Source organism: Semicossyphus pulcher, unplaced genomic scaffold (genome assembly GCF_022749685.1).
Source record: "Semicossyphus pulcher isolate SPU_LCO1_2020_fin unplaced genomic scaffold, fSemPul1.0.p SCAF_3, whole genome shotgun sequence".
Lineage (NCBI taxonomy): Eukaryota > Metazoa > Chordata > Actinopteri > Labriformes > Labridae > Semicossyphus > Semicossyphus pulcher.
In genome coordinates this window covers 7139191-7166490 of record NW_027211704.1, presented here as the reverse complement: position 1 = coordinate 7166490, position 27300 = coordinate 7139191, and the positions used below count along the sequence as shown (strand labels likewise).

At 41.3% G+C, this 27300-nt stretch overlaps 2 protein-coding genes across 2 annotated transcripts; both read right to left on the bottom strand.

Moving 5' to 3' along the window:
* Positions 1-1108: 1108 nt before the first annotated feature.
* Positions 1109-14739, bottom strand: LOC138605795 (protein SSUH2 homolog). The gene is made up of 12 exons (XM_069678235.1): positions 14714-14739; positions 13664-13744; positions 13508-13583; positions 11597-11726; positions 10021-10081; positions 9235-9356; positions 7870-7932; positions 7466-7545; positions 6930-7022; positions 4980-5085; positions 4563-4670; positions 1109-4253 (listed from the first exon to the last, which is right to left on the bottom strand). Exons 1-12 carry the CDS (start codon positions 14724-14726, stop codon positions 4113-4115), a joined length of 1074 nt encoding a protein of 357 aa, XP_069534336.1. The 5' UTR covers positions 14727-14739; the 3' UTR covers positions 1109-4112.
* Positions 14740-23615: 8876 nt separating this feature from the next.
* Positions 23616-26286, bottom strand: rem1 (RAS (RAD and GEM)-like GTP-binding 1). Its single transcript, XM_069678812.1, has 4 exons — positions 25920-26286; positions 24521-24603; positions 23987-24188; positions 23616-23893 (listed from the first exon to the last, which is right to left on the bottom strand). The coding sequence occupies exons 1-4, from the start codon at positions 26284-26286 to the stop codon at positions 23616-23618; spliced, it is 930 nt and encodes a 309-aa protein (XP_069534913.1).
* Positions 26287-27300: the final 1014 nt, after the last annotated feature.

Genomic DNA, 27300 nt, shown 5'->3' with positions numbered 1-27300 from the left:
TCTGCAGGTGAGGCATTCCACGTATTGATCCCCTGAACAGAAAAAGAGCTTCGTCCAAGTGACAAATTACGAAAGGGCACCTTACAATCTCCATTAGATGCTCCACGAGTCACAGAGCCTGATACTCTCAGTGGACATAGTACATACACCTGTTTATAACCTAACTAGGTACTTTCAGCCTACATTTTACAATGTTTATAACACGCAGTTTGGTTAGGTCTAGGCACCAAAATCACCTGGAAAGGTAAGTAAAAGATACATTTTTAGGCTAAAATAATACAGAAACATTAGCTGTCTCAATTCAGGTGCTGCATCCTTCGAAGGATGTATTTAAAGGCTGATTCACAGCGGCGCGTCAAGGGTTGTCCCATTTTGAAGGCTCCTTCAGGAACGTTTTTGGTTTGAACTCAATTGAATAGATAGAGATACAAATTTTAAAAAATGAAAGGCGCCTTAAAAGTAAATATCTTTAAAATAAGATAAGTAACATGACGTCAGTTATGACAGCTAGACAGTGCGCTAGCTACCTGTTGCTAGGCGTCAGGAGCCGCCTTTGGTGATACAAGGGTAAGGGCGAGAACAGCTGCTGACGCAAATAGGGAATCCTGCTTAGACCAGACCGCCAGTTCAGCCTTCGCATCTACACGTGCAACGACTCATCCTCCATAGACCGCATCGGTTAGAAGATGCAGCCCCTGAATTGAAACACAGCTATTAATTTTGATTTCAGTAAAGTGTGCATGAGCAAAAGTTTTACAAATCAACGAAAGTGGCTGTATCGCTATCACGTCAATTTTAAAGTATTGAATGAAGTGTTGGCAGTTAAATCATGTCGCGCCAAACATCCTTGTATTTTACTTTTTAAAATGAAGCCGTATTAATTGAATGTTGGAACAAGCCACCTAGTCTAACTTACATCTGTTGATAATGAAATAAGAAATGAGCTGAGAACTGTCTGACAAATTTGGTGATGTTGGACTGAAAGAAAAGAATAAATAAAAGATTAAAAAGATTATTTGAGTAACAACATTATTTATTTGGGGCTCACTTCTTTGAATAGTTTGCTTGTGGTCGTAAAGAGATGCAGCAGAAGCAGAGTGAGGTGGGCTCAGAGTTTATTTTCGGTTGTAACAGTAACATATTGATAATGTAACAGAGTTATAACATCATAAAGTTCATCAGGTTAGTAGCAGAGATGCTGGTTAGTCAGCGTACTGTTTAAAGGATTTTACATTTCATAAAGGGGCATTCCACTCAATAAAAGGTGTATCACATTCTAGCAGCATTAATTTAGTTTAGCTACCTTAAAAGTCAGTTATTCATGTCTTGTTTATGTTTAATTAGTGTGTTCAAGGACGCTCTGACAACACAGAATTAAAAGTCGATTTTGAAAAGCATAACTTTGACAATAACTAAAACAAATTAAATAAACAAATCAGAACTTAAACTGTGAACAACATGGATATAAAATGCAGAATGTGCATTTGTTTTGTATAAAAAGGTCAAAGTTCAGCAGCTGACTCTCAACTAATTCAATATGAAATGCAGGTGTGGAAGGAATACATCATATTTATTAAACTAACCAAAATATATATAAAAAACACATGTATGGCTGCTTACGCATAAGCAGTAAAACCTATAAACCTATGTGGCTTCGTCCTGTCACACATAAACTGTTTGTACTGAAGGCAGGTAGAGTCTGTTTAACACCTGACTCAAACACAGAGCGCCCTCTACAGGAGCTCAGCTGTACTAAAGCAGGGCATTTAAAGCTTTAGTGAGGTAATTTAAACATCAGGTAGAATATATAAGAAGGCGTGCTGGCTTATGAAATAACTAACTGTTGGATAAATGGTATTTATACATTGAAAATTAAGGCTATCACGGTAACAATTTCATTCTATCTAGATGAAAAGCGAGCTGTTTACGTACTATAAAACAAACAAAGAAAATGTATGGCCATTATCTCAGCAGAATTTAAACAGACCAAAACAATAATTTCAATGGTCACAGGTTTTTAACTGTTGTATAAAAGCTGTGATTATCTGATATTCAGTACAACATCACTCCCTCTAATGTGATATTGCTTAATTATTAGCTTGTCATGAGTTGCACTCAAATACCAATTATTCCCTTGAATAAGCCATGTAAAGTCATTGTCAGGCTGTTCACTGAGATAAGTAGACAGATAACTAGACTGCTAACTAACATTAAGCATGCTTCAATGGCTTCAAGTACAGACATGTCCAGGGAGTTATTCTAACAGACTAGTGCGAGCTTGTAAGCGATAGGCCTGGTAGTGACAGGAGTTAATGAACAAGCTTGGTGAACAGTCAACAAGCACAGATATAAAGTGAAGAGAAGCAGATTATTGTAGTTCGTATACTTTATAGTAGGGATGGGGACGAATACTTGAGTATTTGTGTACAAGTTGTTGACGTCATTATTCGAGTAACGTAACACTACTCACGCACCTGCGCATGTGTTGTTTACGGCTAAAGTAGTTTAACTCAGTTACATGCACCAGGACAAGTGATGTCTGGAAGTACTCTGACAAAAAAGATGACGATAACGTGCTGTGTGTGTGGCGTTAAACGTGTATATCATAGAAATAATAGTTCGATGCGATGACAACAGGCAGTCTCGCATCACATAATTTGCTAGCCCTGTTAGCACACGTCATTGTGATGATACCAGAGAGGGGAAGACTAGCCTGCTAATAACGAACATGGTGACTGGAGATATGCTCCCATAAAGTGTTGTGGAAGGAGAAGGCTTCCGTGAGCTGATGGCGTTTGTTGAGCCGGAGTACAAGCCACCATCACGCCGGACAACAGCTACGAGAGTGGAAGACGTGTTACGTGTGAAGCAACACAGAACAGAAGTCAATACAGTCCACTACCGATGTGACGTTTGACAGAATGTTACGTTACTTGAAGGGCCTGTTAAGGTAGTTCAATGCATTTGAAATTGCACTTGCTTTGCATTGTTGGCAATTTATTTACATTATTGTGAAAGTGTTAGATAGTAATGTTCTCTTACGGGCATATAGCCTACTATTTCCACGATTACTCATTCACAAGGTAATTAGATTACTCAGAATACTGATATTATCGGAAATGCCCATCCCTACTTTATAGCTTGATGAAGCCTTTTGTTCCTCAGTCATAAAAATCCTGTCTGTCTACATTAAAGTGGTTTCTGCTTTCATGTAACCTTAAACCACAGGTAGAGGAACACAGGTAGGAACCAGGTGAACCAGGTGAACCAGGCTTTCTTGTTATTCTATAAACCTCACAGAGGAACAGTTCATTTCCTCCATCATCTAATTACACACATAAAACAATATCTGACACAGATTATGTCCTGGCTGCTTTCCACAATTTTATCTTTTCTGAGCCTCCACAGGTTTTATGACATTTTGGACGTATGAGGTTGTTTTTGTTATCCTGAGGATATTAGTGGCACGTACTGGCACAGGTTGTTCTGTAAACTGTTTAAGTATCTTTGGTAAGTGGTCAGAGTGTCAGGCAGGTGTCCACACAGAGACAGTAATGGACATTGACGACGATACAGCAGGCCAGTTCCCCTTTTTATACAGGATAAAGCACTGAATTTGGATATCCACAATTTGTTTATTGATGTCAAAGGTTAAAATGTTCTTTAAAAAAAGGTAATTCTGCACGTGAAGGATGGATGGTATTAGTTTCTTTCATCAGGACACCTGGTGGACGCAGAGTTTTAGCATGGAGCACTTCTTATGTTGATTTGTAGGAACAACTTAATTACCAAGAGCAACTACCAGAGGCAGAGCACATCTAATATTTAATGATGTAAATGTTAATGGAAAGCTTTTAGTCTTGTATGATTTAATATAATTAATCTGTACTTTGTCTGATTTATAGCATTTGATGCTTTAATTTTATCTGCCCAGGGCCTGCTGATAAACTGAGCTTTCTTGAACAACATCAACATAATGTGTGTGGAAAAATATTAAAATGTTTTAGCCATGATTGGCTCCACCAGAGATGGTATAAAGTAAACAATAATGAGAGCGTCTTGGTGTGTCTGTGTGTGTGTGTGTGTGTGTGTGTGTGCGTGTGCGTGTGTATCTACTGTATGACACAGCAGCAGGTTGCTGGGTAATTTTCTGCGCTGACTTGGTTCTCCTTGCCGTAAACGAAGTAGACGTGAGAGTCGCCTTTCCATTTATAGTTGACCTTAGTGATGGGGATCAACTCGATTGTCTGCCTCTAACAGAGAGAAAAAGGGCGTTTTGTTAAAGGAGTAGCTTCAACATTTTGGAAAATACACTTATTCGCTCGAGATTGAGGTGTTTGTGTCTCTGTCGAAGTTTTAAAAATACACATAAAACACTTGTAATGCTCAGTTGCATCCAGGGAAAAAACCCCACAAATGAAACTGATTTCTATCTTGCCATGTGACTCTAGAGAAGACCATCATATGTTGCCTTCCACAAAATTGGTTAAATACTTTAAAGACTTAAAAGGAAATCTTATCATCTTTGATTTTCACCCTCACAGAGCTGTCTGTGAACCTACCTGCTGCAGGATCCTGGAGGCCTGGGCGTACTTGCTTTGGTGTTCCTTGATCAGACGATCAGAGGCCTCATCCATGGCCGGGTTCGGGAAGCCGACCAGCGGGTAGAGCTGAGAAGAGATAAGCGAGAGACTGACGAACAGTACTGACAGACAGCTGACATTAGAAACATCAGGTCATTATGACCTTGTTCTCTAGCACCACCTGGAGGACACACTTTACTTTTTATTTCTAGAACCACAACACCGCTCTGAGGTAGTTGGAGGAGTGGAACCACATCAAACATCATGTATAGATTGATCTAATATTAATACATTTAATTTTAAGAACATGAGGAGCAGCACTGACCACTAAAGATATCTAATATTCTGGAGAAAACTGCAGTTCTGTAATATTTGTGTGTGTTTATTTGTGTGTACCAGGTACTGGTTGTTCTTGAACAGCTCCTTCCCGGTGACTGAGCGAAGATCTTCCACATTCACACCAGAGTTCAGTTGCACCACGTGGTCCTCCAGGTTATTAGTCCTAAACACACAGATAAACAAACACATATAAACAGATGCATCCACACACATATATATCTATGAATACACACACACACACACACACACACACACACACACAGAATGACTAACACAAACATAATATAATTGTTTCTATTGGAAAATGTGCACATCATTCACACCATGCAGGTTTATCTTTGAGCCACTAGAGGGCACCATAACAACACTGCCTGACTAAGCCATTTACTGTAACACTAAACTACAATGAAGTCAGTTGTATCAGTTTCAGAACACCCTCAATGACCTTGAAAACAGCTTAAGGGTCTTTATGGGACATGTTCAAGGACCACTGGAATATCAAAGGACTTAGGGAACACTCTCAAGGACCTACTTAACACATTTAGGTCTCCTGGAAGATCTCAAAGTCCCTCTTTAAACCCCTTGGAACATCTTTAAGGACGTGGAACCATCAGAGACCAATTTTAATGTGTGATAGAACATCTTTAAGGTCCAAGCGAATCTTCTCAAGGACCTCTGGAACCCCTTCTGAAACTTTTCAGTGCCGTCTAAAACGTAATGACGGACCAACTGAACCTCCCCTACGACTGCTGACAACCTTTCAAGACCAAATGGAACAATATCTTAAACTGAACTGGATATCCGTAAACAACAACCTCGAGGTCAACTGAAATCTCTTCACCTTCACCCACTACCTTTACATCTTCAAGGTTTCAGGGGATCTCTTTCATGAATCCTGAAAACACTTTAAAGCCTCCTTCAACTTTGTCGAGAACCATCTAGATGTACTTGCAGAAAAAAAACTCTTCAAGGATCCAGCAGAACACAATCAAACCTCCTCCTGGACCACTGAAATATCAAGGGAATTTGGAAACACTCTCACGGACCCATAGAACATACTAATAGACTCCTGGAAGGTCTCCAAGTCCCCCTTTAAACCTTCAAAACAACCTAATGGAACATCCTCCAGGACACGTGGAGATTTAGAATCTCCTAAAAGCCCTGAGCAACCTAAAAGCTGAAATCTCTTGCATGACTAATGTAACCTCTTCAAAGTCTGAGGAAATCTCTTAAATGAATCCTGCACTTTAAAGATACAATCTCGAAGATTTCAGTTGTGTGCTCTTTGGCACACCTACAGGCAAAAAATAAAGGAATTGTGGGCACATACGTCCCAATTTAACCAGATGTCTACGGTTGACTCCCTTTGTCACAGTTGTAAGTCTTGAGTGTCCTCGCTGAAGGTCGCTTTCCTTTTTAGACTGTTTGCTTCATCTGAGCATCGAATTTGTTTCTATTTCTTTGGATTTTCACTTATTCTTGAAGTTGTATCTGTAGTCATCCATCTTTTCTTTGTTTGTTCAGCCATAGTAGATTACTGTTCACTCACATCACTTGCAGAGACCGGAAGTGCAGCCGCTTAGCTCCGCCTACCCTCTCTGGCAGACCAACCACTGCTGGGTGATGGAAAATGTGTCACTAACTGGGCGCCGCTTGTGATTGTTTCTGCGAATGTCGCCACAGACACCTAGTCCATAATAATATTATATACTGCAAATGCAAAGGCTTTCATCAGTGGGCCATAGGCTCAATCACCATTGTGTTACATCATTCGGTGATAAATAGTGACTTAACAGACATTCATTTACATGAAAGTCTTCCAAATTATTACTTTAAAGCCTCATTCAACTTTGCCAAGACTCATCATCAAGAATCCAGTGGAACAGAATAAAGGAACCACCAGTATTTTTAAGGCTCCATAGAAGCTCCTTAAGGAACACTTAAATCTCTTCCAGAACTCCAGGACTGTTCAAGGACCCCTGGAAAAGTTGTAGTGCCACTACTCACCACTCCACTTTCAGCTTGATGTAGGTCAGCAGTTGTCGTTTTCCTTCACAGGTTTCACAGTCCTTCGTTCCCCGTGAATTGCAGTCTGTACACCTAAACACACACACACACACACACACACACACACACACACTCAGTCAGTCAGTAGGTCAGACGTGTGACACACATGACTCACATTCTTCAGTGATATGATCCAAGAGGTCTGACATGGCCGTGTAAATTAAAGGACCATAATGTTCCAGTTCTTTATTTTTCTGTTAATTAAAGCTTACGGAGCTTCATGTTGCCATCCAAATGTATTAATTGATTAAGTGTTTCCCAACCATTTTTGCGAGTGATCCCTAACAGCTTTCATGGGATATATCAGAGGTAGACAGGATAGGATGTAAGAGAAAGCCTCAATGTGTTTTTCTATTCAGGCCTCGACAAGTCCATTAATATCAGAAACATCTAAAAAGGGAATGTCACTCGACGATGTGAGAAGACGAGCCAAGAAAGGTCGGGAGCACCAGGACTCCCCGTCCTCCCTGCAGTACCTGTCTTTGCCTGTAGCATCACAGCGAGTACAGTTCTCATCACTCTTTGAACCAGAGCCGTTACACACCCAGCACGGTTTCTGAAGAGAAACACACACACACACACTTAAAAAAGAAACACTTGTAAATCCAAATGAAGTTCGTTCTGTTCTGTTCTTTAAGTTAGATGCAGACGAACTTCTTCTACCTCTATGGTGGATTATTACATTTCCTTATTAGCAGGATGTCCTAACAAGTCACTTCGGACCGTCCAGCTGGTCCAAGATGCTGCTGAATGTGCACTGACAAGAACTACCAATCAAACATTACCAGTGTTTTATGTTATGCAGCTTTTATGTTTTTAAACTACTATTACAATGTAGTCTATTGTTACTGTTTAACTGACAGATGTACAGTCTTCTTACATATCCATTTCCATTGCACTCTTCACACGGCATCGTCCCCAAGGCATGGCAGCTGTGGCAATCCTGCAAACACACACACACACACACACACACACACACACACAGATAAAAATAACTTTACAGTCTTTTTGAGTCTTACTGACACAAGCTGTTGGAATGCTCTACACCAGAATGCTGCTCTCTGATTGGCTGTCAGCGGTCCCTTAAAATGTAAACATTGTTGGGGTTAACAGTTGTAATTAACCCGCAGCTGACCAGAGAAACCACAAGCTATGCAAGCAGGCAAAAGGACAGATAGAACACCTCATGAACCATCTCAAAAGAACCCAGCTAATTCTTAAAGGCCATTGTGAAAGGCATTTGTAACTCCAGGTCTTTTCAACTTCTTCAACATTTTAAGGACTTTTAGAAAAAGGACTTCCTCCAGCATCATTTACCTTCTCAAGGACCCTTGTATATCCTATGAAACATTCTCAGGCAAAGAGTTCAAATGACCTCCCAGAAGCTCCGTAAGAACCCATCAAACAGCGCTAAGATTTTCAAGAAGGTCTGGCACAGATTTAGGAACTTCTAAATTCCTTACCAAACATCTTAAACTCATCAAGCACCATTTGAACCTTCTCAGTGATACCCTTAAAACCCTCATGGACACAACTTCAAGAACTTATGAAACTCGAAGAACCAGTTAAACCTGGTAACCTTTTAAGGACCCCTGAATCCTCAACAGCCTAAAAACCTCCTCAAGAACCTCCAAAACCCATCAAATGCTAATGGAAGTCTTCGATGAGCACTGGAACCACCTCCTGTTTCAGAACCTCCACAAGGACCAATTGATCTTCTAAACGACAACTCGAAAACCTCAAAGTAATTCTCTCTGATGGCCTATAAACATCTTCAGGAGCTTCTGGAACCCCTCAAGGGCCCATGGAGGTTTTCAAGGACCTGTGGACACCCCTTGTGGACCATTTGAACCTGTTTCAGAACCTATGGATTGTCCTCAAGACCTCTTGGACCTCTTTAAATGCCAACTGAACCTTCTTATGGATCACTTGAAACCATTACAAGACCCCTGAAAACCTCTTCAATGGCCTGTACAACATCTTGAAACATTTCTGGAACCCATTAAGGACCAGTGAACGCTTTCAAGGGCCTGTTGATTCCCCTCATGGGCCATTTGAACCCGTTCTGAAACTGGAATGTCCTCAAAGACCTCTTGACCTCCTCAAGGACCACCAGAATTCCTTAGAAACACCTGGAACATTTTAAAAGCCTCTCCAAACGCCTCAAGGACTCTTTAACTAAATTAACCCTCGGGACAGTGCATCCTGCTCCGTGATTGGCTGGCAGCTCTGAGTGAACAATCACCTTGATGGAGGAGGTAAAGGGTACGCGGATCTCCTCCGTTTTATTGGTGAAGAGGCTGGGAGGCGTGGCCTGGACCTCCCAGGGTCGGGGGGCAGTCTGGGTATAGAAGTCAGCTTGTTCACCTGTCAGTCACACAAGAGAGACTTCATATTAACCTGTCAATCAAACACTGGTCAAAATCCACGGTAAACATGTTCCCATGTTGATGTCTTCAGGGTTTTCTCAGTTTGGGATTGAAGATTAAATATAGTTGACAGAAAGCCTGCGTTAGACACTGTAGGTGTTCAAAATGTGGGGAAGAATAAAATAATCTATCCAATTGCATTATGGGAAATGTAGGACCAGATGTTTTGGGATCTTGATCAGGGACCAAATCTCAGAATATCCCAGACTCTGCTGCACAGATTTGACCTCTCCTTTTAAATTCTGTCTCTAAGTAGTCCAACAACTGACTGAGAGCTGTGGCCACTGTTGGTGTGTTCAAGGACACTCCGACATCTGTGGTGTGAGATTTAGCGATAAAAAAGCTTATCAATACAAAAAAAGGAACACATTTTCAGGTTAAGAACTCAATGAAAGAGACTTTTACATTTCTTGGAAAACAGTTCTTCTTCAGTGGTGATTCGTGATGTGCTGGTTTTTAACTAATAATAAACTCACAACAAACAATCACACCTTTCTGCATATACTATTATATCAACAAATCAAATCAGTGATCCTTTGATGCTCATAATTAGGTGCAGGATAAACTTAAATGTGTATTTGTGTTGTGTGTGTGTTGTTTACCTTCATATGGTTTGTGGGCCCACTCAGTTAACCTGGACTCAGTGAACGTCTCCAGCCGGTACTTAAAAAGCAGAAAAGACACTTCAATGTGCTATATGTTAATAAAATCTGTTGACAAAGACAGTGTTCAAAATAGAAACAATAACAGAAATATAATACTTGAAGTAAGAAAAGAAGCTGAAGAAGATTCTAAATCAGGAGAAGAAAGATGCTCCAATCGTCTGCAGCTGTTCAGCTAGAGAGAGCTGAAGGGGAAGCGTTGATGGAGAGAAGTGAAGAAACAAGACTAGGTCAAAACCTAGTGTGTGGCTGACTGCATTACGTCAATGTGCACTTTTGTGGGCAATGTGTTGCCTGAGAATAAATACGTTTTTAAATGTTCTTTGAATATATAAGTTATTCAGTGACAGTTGTCTGCACAATAATGGGTACATAGCGTACAGGAACTGTTTTGTTTACAAGAAACTGAATCCATGGAGAAGCAGTATGAGAACTGCTCAGCTTACTTTTGTAATAACTTATTGCACTGTTATTAGCCTATTCTATTACGTACTGCCTCTTTGCACTTCCCTCAGAATTAATAAAGTCTTATTTTATCTTATCTTATCTTAACTTAACTAGTTGGTTTGGGGTATGTATATAGAAATGCTGGTGCAGTTTGGTTGGTTTCAGACTTGTGTCAGACTTAGAAAACTATTTAACAAAACGTTTCAGGCTGCATTGTGAAAGCATCTTCTGTCAGTGTCTGCACAGGATGCGCTCAGTCACAGTAATGAGAGTGAGAGTTTGACTCACATTCCCTTTAAGGCCTGAAAATCAACAGAAAATAAACTTCAAGTGTCAAAATATGTAGAAGTGAAACGTGAGCTGTCGGGAGCCCGCTGTGGACAGCTGGACGGATTAAAATAGAAACGTCTCTGTGCCGTCACACACGAGACAGGCGACCGACATATGTCTAACAGAACAAGCAGGACGAGACAGGGTAAAGAGGAATCACTGTTTCAGGCTGGAAATGGTTCTAGATAGTTAGACTGTTTTTGTCACGTTTAAATCATCATAGTCATAAAAGGGTCCCTGACTCTCACATGACGGTCACATGAGAGTCACACTATTAGAGTGTTTATAAACTGCAGTGGGTTCACTGATGTCATACAGTCAGACTCTGACCACAGCTGTCCTCAGACACACGAGACTCAACAAGGGGGTCCTTAATAAAAGGCTTACACTTGCACCCCGTGTCCTGCTGGTATGGACATATGATCTGTGTCTGGATGTGTGATCTGGTTCAGGAAAAACACACATTACTGCAGCAGAACTCATTCAGAGCGTGATCAACCAACCGACCAGCCAACATCCCTAAAGCTGCTCACATGGTTAAAATCCAAAATGGCGTCAATTCATTCCAAAGTAAAAGACTGCATCATATCTAGATTTGTATCACATGTTAATAACAGGGAAGATAACATGATGGAGTCTTCAATCCACTAACTGTAACAGGCCTACAGAAAATAACTGAAGCACCTTTAAGTGACACCTGCAGTTAACAGCATCATAAACAGAGAGAATATCAAGTTACCCTGTAGGTGTTGAACGGCTCCATGCCGGTGATGACTCCATCATTCGCAGGACCTTTGCTGTAGCAGCAGTGAGACGACGCAAAGCTCTTGAACGCCTCACGGGCCACATCTTCCGACAGAGTGGGGATGCTGCAACACAAACACACAAACACACAAATACAAATTCACAGGTGAGTTGTGGACAAAAACATTCTCTGAATGCAGCCTTTTCTAATCTGACAGACCGTGAGCAACAGGCCCCACCCGTCTCAGGTGTACATAGTTTTAATAGCAGCTAACACAGGTGATGTCAGGTGTAACGTAGCATTCATGTAGTGTTGGAAAATTCTCTAGAAGTCGGAACAATAACGAGTAAAAGCTGTGAGTATTTTGGTACAAGCCTTGCAGAGTTGTAGTCATATACGCAAAAAACATGGTGGACAAAAGTAATGTTAAGGTAATGTTAAGAAACTTCTCATTAATTCTTGAATTAGATACAATTTTCTGCTTGCTTGTATTTTAAAATCTAGCATTAGGTTGTAATCGTTAGTTGTCGATGTATGAGCATTAACCCTGATAAGTCAGATGAAGTAATATTTTAGTGGTTTTAGGTAGAGCCAGACTGATATATTGTTTGGCCGATATCATTGGCTGATATAGCTTTATCACAGATATATCAATATCGGCATGTATTACCTGATATGAAAACTGTTTTTACAGAAAATATAAAGCAGTAAAGAGTGCTTTGGGTGTTTTAGAAGTGGTCAGGGTTGAGTGGGTTACTTTAAAAATGTATTCCGATACAGTTACTAATTAGTTACTAAGAGAAAATAAATTACATACTTTTGTAACGCGTGAACACCCATTTAAATGAATAGCGGTAATTCTGCACATTTAAATGTTCTTTGTTAAGTATGCTGTTAGCTAAGACGACAGGTTAGCTAACATTTCTAACTGGAATTCTGTGCAGCTAGCATTAGCGATTGGTCTCACCTGTAAATGCTGAGAGGGGTAAATGCTTATTTAAATAAAACGTCGAGTCCTTGGATAATGACAGCCGGAAGGCATAACTTGCACTGTACTGCGATGTTGCTCCCATCTCCGACCAGTGAAACTATTTTGGCAGCTTTGAGGAGTGGTGTTGTGAGACTTGTGTGTTGTGAAGTGTCGTAACGTGTGCATGCAGGTGCATGGTATTATCAGAGATAAAGGTATTTTAAAATTGTAATCCTGCAAGTAATCCCCATTTTAAATGAATGTATCTGTAATCTAACTACCTCTTTTTTTTCTGTAACTGTAACCAAATACAGTTGCCTTTTTTTGTATCCTAATTACATAGCACCGTTTCTTGTATTCCGTTACTCCCCAAGCCTGGAAGTGGTGTTAGCATGTAGCTTGTCTTGTCCAGCGTGCTTCTTTGCAACACTCTACAGCAGTGTCTGTACATGTAGCAGGGGATCACAGCTGAGCAGACGGAGGTCAGCACTAGAATTAGTAGAAAAAAATGTATGATATTGATAAATTATATTTTGTAAATGTATTTGTTTAAGAAAGAAACCTTTTTAACAATTTAACAATTGCATGATCAAATCAGTGCAAAATCCACACCTAAAATTTCATTATATCAGCCCCACATCGGTAATCGGTGAATTTATCCTCTCTGAAATCTGTATTGGTCTCAGAATCCTAGATCAGTTGAACTCTAGATTTGGAGAATTTCCCGGTACAGCAACAAATCTGGGACAAATTAACAAAAACTGGAAACAGATGTTGACGTCTTGTTTAAATGTTTTGTGCAATAAAACACTCTTTGTAGCGTCCATGTTGTTCCCACATTACGACTTAAAACTCAGGAACACACCAAAGTCGGAGTAACAACTTCCTTACTCCGGAAATGGGACCATCTGAGGTGAACATGAATTCAGCATTACCTCCAGTCATCAGGTGCAGGGCCGGGCTGGGGCGGGGCTACAGGCTCCAAGGGCATAGGAGGTGGCAGGTAACCTCCTGCCATGACAAGGACAAACTGTAAGTAGCTGCAACAACCTGAATATTACCTGAAGAGTTGAGTGTTTTACTCCTTTTACCTCCTCCTGCGACAGTGCCTTCATAGCCAGGAACGTTGCCAAACATGTTGGCTGTAGGTGCGGAGGGAGGCGGATACACAGCTGGAGTAAACAGCAACAGGAAACAGTTAATATATCACCAAGTTTGTAAGCTTTAAAAACAAAATTATAATTATAATTATAGTTCAATATTTTGGGGTAATTCACTTGTTACAATTAGTAAAAGCTGTTGGCAAACAGGAGTACAAGATTAAAAAAATAGTGGACAGGAAAGGAAAGGAGGAGATAACGAAGGAAATGATTGGTAAGGAAAGGAAAAGAAGAGGTACAGATGGACAGCAGGATATAGGAAAGGAATGCAGGAGATAAGGAAGGATGTGAGGAGATATAGAAGGTGAGGGTTAGGTATAAAGCATGGAGTTGTGTAGTAGGTCTAAAAATTCTATATTGTAGGCCACACATTGCACATTTGCTTCATCATTTGGCTCCACCCACAAAATGTCAAACGTTAAAAGAAAATACAATGAATTGTCTATCGGACAATAAACTGATAATTGATAACGATATATCTATAATAGGCCAGCCTCACATGTATTTTTGAGGAATGGCCTACTTGCACTTTGCACCGTCACTATTGAGACTATGACACGGAGTCAGGGGAAGGCAATGCCAAACAGATCGATCATAATGTCACATCATTAATCCATCAGGAAAGCTAGAAAATAAATCAACAAATCATTTAAAGGTCCCAAAAACGAGTCTTCGAAGTTTTAGCAATTAGAGCAGGGTCTCACCGCGTATTTTATATTTTTCTGTTAAAAAGTAATTTAATCATTTAAACAGTCATCTGACATTTTAAAGGCAGCTCATTTAAACCGTATTTTCTATGGCAACAGAGGTTAAATTAACCGTTCTTTCTGTCCAAACCACATCCTCTAGATCAGAACCGGCTGTACTCCAGTAAACCTGAATTAAAAAAACACACTTAGAAACTAAAGACAGTTCTGAACCGTATCAGAGGTAAGTTGAGTGAACATAACTTAGTGTCCTGTCGTCTGTTTTAGTTCCTACCTGCACTGTTCATCCTGCTGCTGTTAACTACTCGGTCTGTCCGTTAGCTCTTCTCCACCGTTACACGCTGCCTGCAGCAAGTGTCCAAACAACGGCAAAGTAACACACAACTTCCGGTCAAACATTCAAAATAAAAGTCCAATTCAGAAACTACTTTTCACGTTTCCTTCCTACTATTTACTAGTAAGACCATACCAGGTTTATAATCTAACAACATATGCAATATACATTCATTGAATACATTTTTTCAATGTCAAACATTTTGCCCATCCCATATATGATTACAAGACACCTGTGTATGACAGGGTTTTTAGTGGTATTAGTATTATGGCTGGACTGTACTTTTGTTTTGAAGGACACGTCTATAACTTCCGGTGCCAATGGAATTTTCGCTCAATGTTGACGCCTCTGGTTGCAGGAATGCCGACCACGCCCCATCTGGAAGGGATTAAATAGCTGAGGAGATAATAAGCGACTGGTACACAAAAGGGGGGCAAAATAAAACTTACAAACTAAACATCCGGGGATTTACTGAACAATTCAATTTTCCATTACCCTCACCAACAATGGTCGGGTTGCAAGGTTTGAAGCTGATCTGACACTGATATGACGCTAAACGTGAGAACATGAGTGTTTGATAAAATGTCAGTCTGTTCCTTTAACATCTGTAACAGGCCTGGAGCTTCCTTTTTGAATGTCAGACGTGTTCAGGCAGTCTTCATCTCCTGAGGGTGCATTTTTCTCAGGTCAACAGGTATTATGAGGATAGGCCCATACACTGTTCACTAGCAGGCCACCGTGCTGGTGCTCCCTTATTTTGCCTGAGATTTTTCTCCCAGATTCATTTTTAATTCATAAAAGGTCTTTAAAACATAAACTCTGGAATCAATTTGTCTGGTCTGGATGGATCAATAAGCAGAGAAGAGCAGGGATGACGGAGTTTAAGTGTGTTTGGATTAACCTGCAGAGACCCCAGGGGAAAATAAGCTGTGAGCTCCTGTTAATCCCCCTCCTCCTTCCTCTTTCTCTTTACCTGCAGATCTACCAGGCCCCAAGTTTGTTTTGTAGTCATTTTATTTATTGCATTTATTAGAAGGGAAGCAACTTGTAAGCATACAACTGAAATAAATAAGGGCTTAAATTTAGATTTTATCACTTAAAATATGTGTTTAAATCATCCACTCTAGTAAAAGTACCAATATCACATTGTTAAAATACTACATTAGAAGTTTACCTCCTGCATTTAACATATTACTTAAGTAAAAGTAAGTATACATGGCTTATAACTGAAGTATAATAGTTTTTGCAATGTCTAAACTCCACCTTTACATTGTTCCTTTTTTAGGTTGCCATCATTAGCTTTTAACTTGACTTCAACGTATTTAAGAAGCAAGTTCAACAAAGACACCTGTCAAATAAAATAATGATGCATATTTTCATAAAAACCCAGTCAAAGGAGAGATTCACAAGAGATTACCTACCTGTTTTATGTAGTAGTTATGGGGGAAAAAACAGCTAGTGTAATCAAACTCAGACATGAAGGAACCTGAAAGTTCATGTACAGCACATTACACAACTGTACACTGTAAAAAATAATACGTGAGTCGACTGGAATCTTTTATCATTGCTGTTTTTCTTTTAGACCAGGATTTTGACAGGCCAGGATTAAAATGCACAACTCGACACAATGCAGGTTAGGTAAACACAGTGTTTAATGTTCAGTCCAAAGTTCCGTGACACAGTAAATCAGATCCACAAGCAAACTAATCCAGATAAGTAGACTGAGGCAGAGTCAAAAAAAGGCAAAGGTCAACTCACAGAAACGGGGAAAAGCCCGTGATGAGGTGACACGAAGGAATGCACAATGAGCTGGCAACAAGAGGGAAGACAGACAGACGGGGTGTATATACAAAGACAATCAGGGGAAGGCAAGACACAGGTGAGGTAAGGGCCTGTGTCCAATAAAGGTGTTTTTTGCGCTTTGAATAAACGCAAATATTAAGCACACAGAGCGGTTTAAAACAGGCTTAACGATCACTACCAAGGGAAGTGAGAGTACCGCCAGACAACTTTCGTAACCTAGCAACAGTAAGCGCCGGTCAGAAGCGCTCTGAAATAGAGGTTTTGGCCGCAGCCAGCACAAAAAAACGCTGTTAGTGGACACAGACCAATAAAGGCAGAGCTGACACAAGTGGCTGGAAACATGGGGAGCAGGAAGTCTGAAACACAGAGACACAGGTAAGTTTCAAAATACAGGAAGTGACAAAATAAAAAGAGACAAAAACATAGCCTTATGGAACTTGACGGGGTGTGTTAACTTCAGAGCAGAAAGGCATGAGTTCCTCTGTCATCTGACTAAAAACAATGAGTTAATTGAAGTAGTAACTTAATTCATTAAACTCTAACTTTAAAGAAACATATATTATATATATATATATAACAGTATATTAATAAGCTTCCCAGCATGCATTGTTTCAGCGTTAAACTCTCCAGAGACCCATTTAGAAAACACGTAACACATTATGGAAACTTGTTATTACATAAAAGCTGTTTCTATTTACCTGTAAGTATTATTATAATAATGTCCTAAAATGTGCTGTGACAGTTGTAACGTTGTATTTCAAACAAGAAAAGGAATAAAGACATTTAGCTGACAGCATCTGTCCACCAGGGGGAGCCAAAGTCTCACACGCGCAAACAAACCTGCTGGCAAAGTGTTCAGCTTACATTCCTGCAGTTTTTGGCAGTGTGTCTGCGTGAGTGTGTGTGTGTATGTGTGTGTGTGTGTGTGTGTGTGAGGCAGAGTTACAGTCCTCAGGCTTTAACACAGACCGACAGACAGACAGAGAGGAAGCTGCACAGTTTAAATAAACACAGGGGGGTGTTTGATTTTCTCTGTTCTCTGCTCCGTGTCTGTAAATCAAACGCACCTCAAAGAGCTGAAATGTTTGAAATGTCCTTTAAAATGATGTTCAGCTCAGTGACAGTGGGTTCAGACACAGACACATGAAGCTTTCAGGTGTCTTCATAGTTCAGTAATGTCACAATGAGGAGGAGTAAGTACGTAATGTTTCGTAGAGAAAAGTTGCCTTGAAGTGTTTTTACATGAGCTGTAACTTACCTTTGCACGGAGTAGAGACATGAGACTACTGTTGGTATGAACAGTAATAAAGACAAATTTATTATAACACATTGTAATGAGGCTGTCGGCAGATAATAGCATTATTAAGGGCCTGTGTCCACTAACAGTAAGTGTTATTGCAGCACTTCTGCTTCCCTCGGTAGTGATTGTTAAGTCTGTTTTAAATTGCTCTGTGTGCCTTATATTAGTTTAAAAACAATGTAAAGGAATCGTGTCCTGGCATCAGCAGCAGCTCTACACCCGGAAAATTATACCCTCGGAAAAAAAAGAAAGCATTAGCTTCTCTTCTGCCATTGTTGTTGACAAAGTTGATATCTGAAGTCCCACCCCATCGAGGTTTTGATTGGTTGGTGAGTGAGAAGTGACATAGACGAACGCGGCGGTGTTCCAAAAGTTGGACTATTTTCACCTGAGAGCGCTGAGCGCATAAAAACAGCTGACGCAGAGGGAGTTTTTTGCGCTGAGGACGCTGAGCTGAGCTGACACAGTCCTTAATGCTTTAGATAATTTGTTTCATTGTTTTTATTCAGTGTGCTTTTGTCACTGTGCTCTTTAAAGTATTTTTATTTATATATAAAAATGTTTTGCTTTTGTCCTTTGTTTTCACCCTGAACTAAGGTCACTTTCACACCTATAATTATGTTTATTTGTTCCGGAGTAAGGGAGAAAACAAAGATAAATTGTCCGTATGATGGCGCATTAGAGCCACAAAAGAATACAAAAAGTTTTGGCTTAGAGAATCAGAGAAAAAACTTAGACATTTTGTGATTTCCCTTAGTTATATTAAAATTTAATTTTATCTGACAATTTTGCAGCTAATTTCCATCTTATCATCGACATATGAATTCCCTAAAAAAGCCCAGTCAGACTCTAATTATACAAACTTCCTCAGTCTTCTGTAGTGGAAAGGTCATTATGCTTAGTCTCTGTTAAGCCCCTTTCACACATGCTCTGCACTCCTGAAAATATCCTGACATAGTGCGGGTGGGCTGTATGTCTGAACGCAAACGGATTTTCACCCCGACTTTATGCACAACTTTTTTCCTGCCAGCCTCGAGTAAAATGTCTGCAAAAAGTCGGGGTGAGCCGATGTGTGAATGCAGCAGGTAACAGTCTGGAGTACTTACCGCGAGTGAGTGGGTGGGTAATGCCGTTTATATCATGTGACCGGTGTGAAACCAGAAGAACGACACATAACAGGATGATTAAAATCATCCGAGGTTAAAAAAGAATGGATCGTTTACAAGACAAAAGCAAAGATGTCTGCAGACTGGAGAGATGAAGAGATTCAGGAGCTTCTGGCTGTGAGGGCCGACGCTGACATTGGTCAGTTGCAGGGACCGCAGCATACTTTTTACGTCATGTCCCGCCTCATGAAATCCCCCGCTTTGTGAGGGACGTGTGAAAGAACAACTCTGGAAAATTTCAGGGGCAGACTGTCTTGAAATTTTCTGGACATTGTCAGGAGTGCATGTGTGAAAGGGGCTTAAGTTATTAGGTCATAGGCAACAACAGCCAAGAGCTGCTAACTGAAGCTGATTTTCATCCAAATAAGCCCATCAGGCGAAGGCTGGTGCTTAATCTTCATGGAAATAAAAAAGCAGAAGTAAACCAAGAAGCAGCACCAGAGGGACCAACAGTTCACAAGTTATTTGTAAAATCTGTGGCATGAGCTCTTATCAAATCTTGTCCACGACTTTTACACCTCCGAGAGGGACGGAGGGGGATTTTCCGATGTTTCTATTCAGGAGGGAGCTGAACTCACAGCTCTGAGCCTCTGGTCCTCCTCCACTGAGAGGATGTTTACACATCACTCTGTGTGTGTGTGTGTGTGTGTGTGTGTGTGTGTGTGTGATCCGGGTTGAGCAGAGTCATGCATATTTTCCATTACCCTCATCAAATCAACAAATCAGTGTTACACTCCTTCTCAGCCCCTGTACAACCTCAGTGTGTGTGTTGTGTGTGTGTGTGTGTGTGTGTGTGTGTGTGTGTGTGTGTGTGTGTGTGTGTTTGTGTCACCCTTAAGGCCGGATCAATAAGCACATTCGATATTTGATCAGTAAAACTGGGACAGATGTGGTTTCCGGTTAAGCGGCTGTGATTTAAATCAGTTTGTTGTCGTTTACAGAAACTCAGCTTCGTGTCTGGCTCATGACTTTGGTGATCTTTGGGGATCTAACCCTTGTTTGGCAGAGAAATATCTCAACAACTATTGGCTGGACTATGCATAAAACTTTATACACACATTCATGCTCCCTAGTGCCACCATCAGGCCAAAATCTTAATTTGTCCGACACATAGTTTTATGACTACTAATTAGCAAAACTTCTAATAAGCAAATATTAGCATACAAACATTTTAAACAAGAATTGAGAACAGGTTAAACATTATACCTGCTTAAAGGAGCAATTCGCCCCTGGAAAAAGCCGCTGCCAGTCAAAGCTGGTGTTCTCTGTAATCGATAGAAGCAATAATATTTGAAATTCGGTCCACAGCTGTGGAGAAAGTTGTGCAAAGAGCTCATGGTTTCACCCATTCTACATTCCTACAACACCCAGCATGCACTGCGCCCCTCCCTCGTACAGGAGCGGCCTAGTGAGAGACGCTGGAGTGAAAAACTACCGTTTTCGCTGCAGGCAATGAGTGGTACAGAATCTAAAATACGACGAGAATATACCGGTGGATCGTCTAAAAAATCTTCAAGTCTGCAGTCGACATTTCAAACCTGACGATTTTGAACGAGACATGACATCAGAGGCGGGCGATCTAGATTGAGGAAGAGTAGTTTACCAAGCTCCCTGGTCTCCGCCAGACTACGTAAAACGTGTCATCTGGTTTTCCAGGGCCCGTTGGACAAGCGGATAGCGTCCTCCGAAGGCACAGAGTGTGGACTGAGGTTGAAAATCAGTGAACTGGCCCTTTAATTATTGTCATTGCAAATATGTTAGCATGCTGATGTTAGCATTTAGCTTAGCGCATCATTGTTCCTAATTACAGTCTCCCACTCTGTGCACTCTTAAGCCCCATTCCAGAAAAAGTTTTCCAGGTGCCCTTTCACACACGTCCCTCACAGCAGCAGATTTTCCCAGTCAGACGTGACGTATTGGCCCTCGCAATAGGCGAGCAATTTTGGCGTCGGCCCTCACAGCCAGAAGCTCCTGAATCTCTTCCTCTCTCCACTTTGCAGACATCTTTGCTGCTGTCGTCTTGTAAATGATCCCTCTTCTTCAACCTCAGATTTTTTTAATAATCCTGTTATGTGGTGGCTCTTCTGGTTTCAAACCGGTCACATGATATAAACATCATCACTCCGCCCACTCCCTCGCGATGAATGCGATGAACGTTCACACATCGGCTCACCCCGACTTCTTGCAGACCTTTTAATTGGAGGCTGGCAGGAAAAAGTCTGCATAAAGTCGGGGTGAAAAGTTCGAATGTTAGTGTTCTCACATGCAGCCCACCCGGACAATGTCGGGAAATGTTCAGGAGTGCAGTGCTCGTGTGAAAGGGGCTATAATTTAATTCAAATGAAACTGCAGAGTTAAACTCAGGGCAGAAACGTTCCTGTAAATAACATTGTCTCATCCATCAGCCAAACACTCGGCCTGTTTCTTGTCAACCAAACAGAAGAGTCAGTCTGCAAGCTTGTCCTCGTGACGACTGTTCATTAAACAGCCTCTTCCTTAGCTTTGGTTAACAATCACTGTGTTCTCCATGGCAACAGTAAACATCCAGGAGGCCGTGGCTGATGTTGGGACCTGAGAGAGTGTTTATGTTAAGTGAAACAAAAGAGGTTTCATTCCTGCAGCTCCCGCACAAAGGACATTAAAACTGAAAAACAAACATAACACAGCAAAAGATCTGATAGTGATTCAACATTAAATCACAAGAGTAGAAAGGTAACAGCTGATAAAAACACAGGAGACTGTAAGGTAACACTACTGATTAAAAAAGGACAGTTTACTGTTAACTAAGCCCTTCCCTTCTTCGTAACTGTTTCAGTGAGTTTTCCACTCTCAAACTGCACATGTGCAGTTTACAATAAAAAGATCTACAGCAGAAACTCTTAGTAATGTGATATACAAAGGGTCCTTGACTAAGGACAGAAGTTTGGAAAAGCTGCTTTTCTTAGCTAGCTGACAAATAAATGATCGACCAGCCCTCACCCTGACTCACAGGATGTAGACTGTGATGAGCACTCTCCTTTTTTAGAGGAAATTGACCTTCGCTTTGTCTTTATGTGAGTTGCTGTTTTAAAAATTCCCGTCACTAAATGAAAGAAAAAGAAAAACAATCTCCGAGTTAGCAACTCACACACTGAAAATCTGGTGAGAAATACAAACGTCCCAGATCAATTTTTTCCTCGCTGTCCATGCTAGCACAGCGCTAGAGTTCTGGCTATGTGAGACTGCTCCTATATAAATCATTAACAGGGCTTCTTGTGGCGTATTCTGTAGCCTTACAAAATAATGTAGTTAGCAAAAGATGTGGTAACTTTTGGCAGTAGAAGTAATGCTAGGTAGCTACTGTATGCAGAAAGCTAGTTAGCCAGACATGCTAACGTTAGCAGCTTACATTACAGCAGATATCGTTGAATCTCTTTTTGATACTTTGTCGTTACACAAACTATTTAGCTGTGTCTCAATTCAGGGGCTGCATCCTCTGAAGGACGCAGTCTAAGATGGATGAGTCATTCGTAGCCTGCGTAGACGCTAAGGCCGAACCGACATGAGACGGTCTGGTCTACAGAGGATTTCCTGTTTGCGTCAGCAGTTGATCCGCCCTTAACGCAGCTCCTGTTGCCTCTCGTTTGTTAACATTTGTATTGCTATCTATACAATTGAATTGAAACCAAAAACGTTCACATTTAAAAGTGTATTCCTTGACCGCTTGAGAGTCCGCCATCTCGTTTGATTTCTGACGCATCTGATGGATCCTTCACGGCCCGGGAAAAGGATGACACATTTGTCGGCTGCATCTGAAGGAGTCTCTGAAATGGGACAGCCCTTCACGTGCTGCGCAATCGGCCTTGAAATACCTCCTTCAAAGGATGCAGCCCCTGAATTGGGACACAGCTTTTGTATCTCTCTTAATACAGCCCAATCACCACCTCTCTAACGTGTTGAAATCAAGGTATGACGGACCTGCTGTGCCTAATGAAGGGTACTTAGCCATGATTCGACAATCGCTTTTACTGAGCGTTCAGTTATTAAAAAACAACGACAAAATAAACAACAAAAAAAGACAAAAAGTAGTTAGATAACTCTAAAGGAAATCAATATTTCATCTGTATTAAACACCTATAAAAACATAATTTTTGGTAGATTGTTAATTTAAGACTTTATTTCGCACATTGTGGAAAACAGTAGAAACCTCAGGAGAGACTACACGACGTCCATATTCGTCACATATTCTCACACGCACGCACGCACGCACGCACGCACGCACACACACACACTAAACAATCATCCAACCTTTAACTGTACAGTGATGATCCTTTCAGTCAGTGTTTTTTTGTATTTTTGCATCTGGAGAAAAAGCAACAAAAGTTCGTAGACCAAAAGTTCAAACAGGAAAAAGAGTTGGTCACAGCGATCACGGTGACATTCATACTAATCGTAACGTCTGCAGACTGCTCGCTGCTAAATATTTTAGTTGTCGCCTGTTGCTGAGTGTCAATTAACCTCATCGTCCACAATTTCCCAACCAGAAACACGTCAATGAATTCAAGAGAGTCCGACCTGAGACTCTAACGTGTCCTCAGAGGACGGCCAGATCATGGCAGCTCTTTGACCGCGCTTTGGCCGCCATGCGCTGGTTGTTACGAGCTACAAGTCGATCCAGGAAGCGCCGAGCCTTCTGGGTAAGGCTCTCTTTGCGTTTGTAGATGGAGCGTCTGCGCTGGATGGCCTCGCTGCCGTCCCGACGGAGGCGGATCTGTCGGACCACGCCTTCGAACAGCTCTGAGACGTTGTGCTGCAGAGACGCTGACGTCTCAATGAACTTACAGTCGAACACCACCGCACACGCTCGGCCCTCTGGGAAAAAAAGACACGTACTTATTTAATTACCATATTAGCAAAAGTGTAATTAGTTTTTTTATCAATCTGAGTATGTATGTACCAACCTACCTTCAATAGCAACTTCTCTTGATCTGACCAGGTCGCTTTTGTTGCCCACGAGGATGATGGGAAGATTTTCAGCCTGGCGAGCTCGTCGCAGCGTGATACGGAGCTCCGCGGCCAAATCGAAGCTGGAGCGGTCGGTGACGGAGTAAACGATGACGTACGCACTCCCAACCTTCAGACAATCGTCCTGAGAGGAGCCGTCCTCCTCATGCTGAACGGTAGAGAGTCATGGATTTAATGAAGAGAGAAAGAAACTTGTTATTTGTATTTAATTCCAGATTTTCAGAGCTAATTTTGAAATACTAATTATCCTCTAATTAAAAAATAAATAAAAAATATCTAGTATGAACAAGTTGTGGTGGTTTTAGTGTGAGCAACAGAACCTTAACATCTTTTAATCTGGAAATGTCCTCAAAGGTCTTCATCATAGCTGTCCATACAGGTTTGAAATCAGCCACATCAGGTACCCATGATCCTCTGCTTCAATACGAACATCTAACACTCCACAACTGGACAACATTAACACTCACGCTCTACCTGTTTGTCGTTCTCCCAGGTGTCCATCACGATGAGAGTGGTTTCCTCTCCGTCTACTGTCAGTGTCCGCTCGTAAGTTTCCACTGAAACAAACAATAAAAAACAAGACTGAGAAGCTACAACTTTGCTTGTTGCTCTGTGAGGCTGAACAGTGGTGCACCGAGCTAACTGCTAATGCGAGTATAAAATAGAGTTATCCAGTTTAGCATGTTAGAATGCTAACACTTGCTAATTAGCACTAAACAGACACATAAAAATGTCTGCAATTTTTGCACAAGTATTGGATGAGTTTCATCTGATGGCGGCTGGCGGAGTTGTAATAATATATCTGTATGTACTGATATTGAAATTTAATGATCATCGGTTCAGAGTGAAATCAATTATCTATATCTTCATCTTTATGATCGGCCAATGAAATATTGGCCAACAAATATTTGTATTTATCTTTCTTTAAAATAAAAATAATTGGTTGTTTTTCATTTACCGTAAAATTCGATGTATAAGACACACTTTAAAAAATCTAAAAAGTGGGCTGTGTCCTACATACTGGTGTGACCAATATACCAGTATAAAATGCAGAGAGAGGTATTTCATTTTATTGTGCTACGGTATTTTACGGTACGGTATTTCTAGCTAAAGCTTCGTCACGGACATGCGCCTTTATGATCGCCAGTGCAGCCGCCACCCTCACAACAACTACTGCAGCGGTAGCTAGCGGGATCGCAAACTCCACATGGTGAGAACAGATGGTCGGTTGTAATTTGTGTGAGTTTTGAATGAAAATAAATTGAAATAATTCATTCTAACATTCATGGAATCTATCGGACAGTTTTGAGACATCTGGACCAAAATGGTGACATCTTCATCACTAGAGGCTAGAGGAACAACGTGGAGAAACAACTCAACTACTCTTTTATCAATCATTATAAAGAGATTCAAAGAAATGACAAATGCCTCTGAATACAGAAACGAGGACAAAACATTGAAAGCAGGGATTGTAACCAAACATGGAGCTCAGTCGACCTTAAAGCGAACAGCAGAGAAGCTCTGACCCCACACACCATGTCAGACTATCATCGATCAATACATGCTGTCAATCATGGCCCCAGGCCAATCAACACGTGACACTGAGCTGATCAATGATGTTGGGACAGTCAAGGTTATAATGTCACAACAGACAGAAACTGAGCTCCGATTGGAAAATAACAATAAAACACTTAACGGTTTCTGCTATGATTCTCGTTGTAAAGAGTCGGATCGATTCGTCAAAACTGTACAAAAATGTGTCATATTTTTTCCTGTATCGGCACAGTTTCCAAAATACTGAACAAAAAAGAGAATATAACTTGGTATATGCTTAAAGTTATAACATTAAGGGTTAACAGTTAACAGATCAGACCTCCAGGTGGTTCATCTTTCTCTGTGACCCCAGCAAAGATTCCTGCCAGGCTGGTCTTTCCGACTCCGTGGTCCCCTAGCAACACCACTCTGTAAACACAGTCGGAGTCGCTCTGCGAGTCGTCGTCCGAGTCCGAACTCCACTCGGCGAGGTAGTGGAGGGACTTGTCTCCGGGGTGGTAGGACGCAGACTGTCCCAGAGGAGGGTGGCTACGCTGGGGACGGGGCTGATCAGGGTCGGGCCTGGTGCTGCCGGGGAGCTGAGGGTCCCGGGTCCAGGACGGGTGCTGGTAGAAGTGGGTCGGAGCGATCGGCGTGCTGCCTCGCCGCCTCAGGGGCTGCTTCTCTCTCTGGGTGTTGAGGGTCATGTTGCTACGATAACGGCATCAGGACGGGATGAGCCTGAAAGGAGAAAGAGGAGGATTCAGGTTGAGTATAAAGTCTGGTTTACTGAGGACTTTAAGATTCTTGGAGGGTGTTTTATTGACATTCAGAACCATAACAGAGCATTACTTTGGCAGTAATCCACATTACATTCATGCTCCCTTCTGCGTTCATCGTTTTATTAGTCTCTATAAACAGACATCTGCATGCAAGTGCTGCTGACAATCTGTTCTTAGATGTCGTATCTCAAGTCTAACTCCATTCTTGCTTCTCAAGTTGCTAGTCGGACTGTAAACAATGACAAAGGAAAAGGAAGTCTTGGCCAGAAGAAGTCCTTTATCTCTAACCACCGGCTTCACACGAAGCCCCAAAAAGTCATCAGACGAGAGCCGATGGGCTCCAAAATTGCTTTTGCAGAAAGAGTCCTGCCCCCTTGTTCAGTCTTTTTGTTAGGCTGAAACATCACAATGTTTAGGGTGTTTTCTGTCCACATATCCTAAGACAGAGTTCACCAATGTTTTACAGGCAAAGCCTCCATCATTTATACCAGAGAATCTCTATAACACAGATGACACACAAAGCTACGCCATGATAAGAAAAAGCTATACACTTTTGTCTTGTGGTTAGGTGTGGTTTCCTTTTCCCCTTAAAATACATCCATCCATCCATTATCTATACCGTTTATCCTGTTCAGGGTCACAGGGGGGCTGGAGCCTATCCCAGCTGTCATTGGGCGAGAGGCCCTGTCAATCACAGGGCTGACACACAGAGACGGACAACCTTTCACGCTCAAATTCACACCTACGGGCAATTTAGAGTCACCAATGAACCTAACGAGCATGTCTTTGGACTGTGGGAGGAAGCCGGAGTAACCGGAGGGAACCACGCATGCACGGGGGAGAACATGCAAACTCAACATCTAAGTTGGGATTCATACCAGGATCTGTCTAACCACCACACCACCATGTCACCCACTCAAAAACAGTTAAAATCCCACC

Coding starts and splice junctions, on each gene's coding strand:
- rem1 (XM_069678812.1), bottom strand. CDS start 26,286: ATGACCCTCAACACCCAGAGAGAGAAGCAGCCCCTGAGGCGGCGAGGC. Junction 24,604..25,919: donor GAAAGATGAACCACCTGGAG/GTCTGATCTGTT, acceptor TGTTTGTTTCAG/TGGAAACTTACGAGCGGACA. Junction 24,189..24,520: donor CCTGGGAGAACGACAAACAG/GTAGAGCGTGAG, acceptor GTTCAGCATGAG/GAGGACGGCTCCTCTCAGGA.
- LOC138605795 (XM_069678235.1), bottom strand. Junction 13,584..13,663: donor AGGCACTGTCGCAGGAGGAG/GTAAAAGGAGTA, acceptor TTGTCATGGCAG/GAGGTTACCTGCCACCTCCT. Junction 11,727..13,507: donor CCTGCACCTGATGACTGGAG/GTAATGCTGAAT, acceptor TTTGTGTTGCAG/CATCCCCACTCTGTCGGAAG.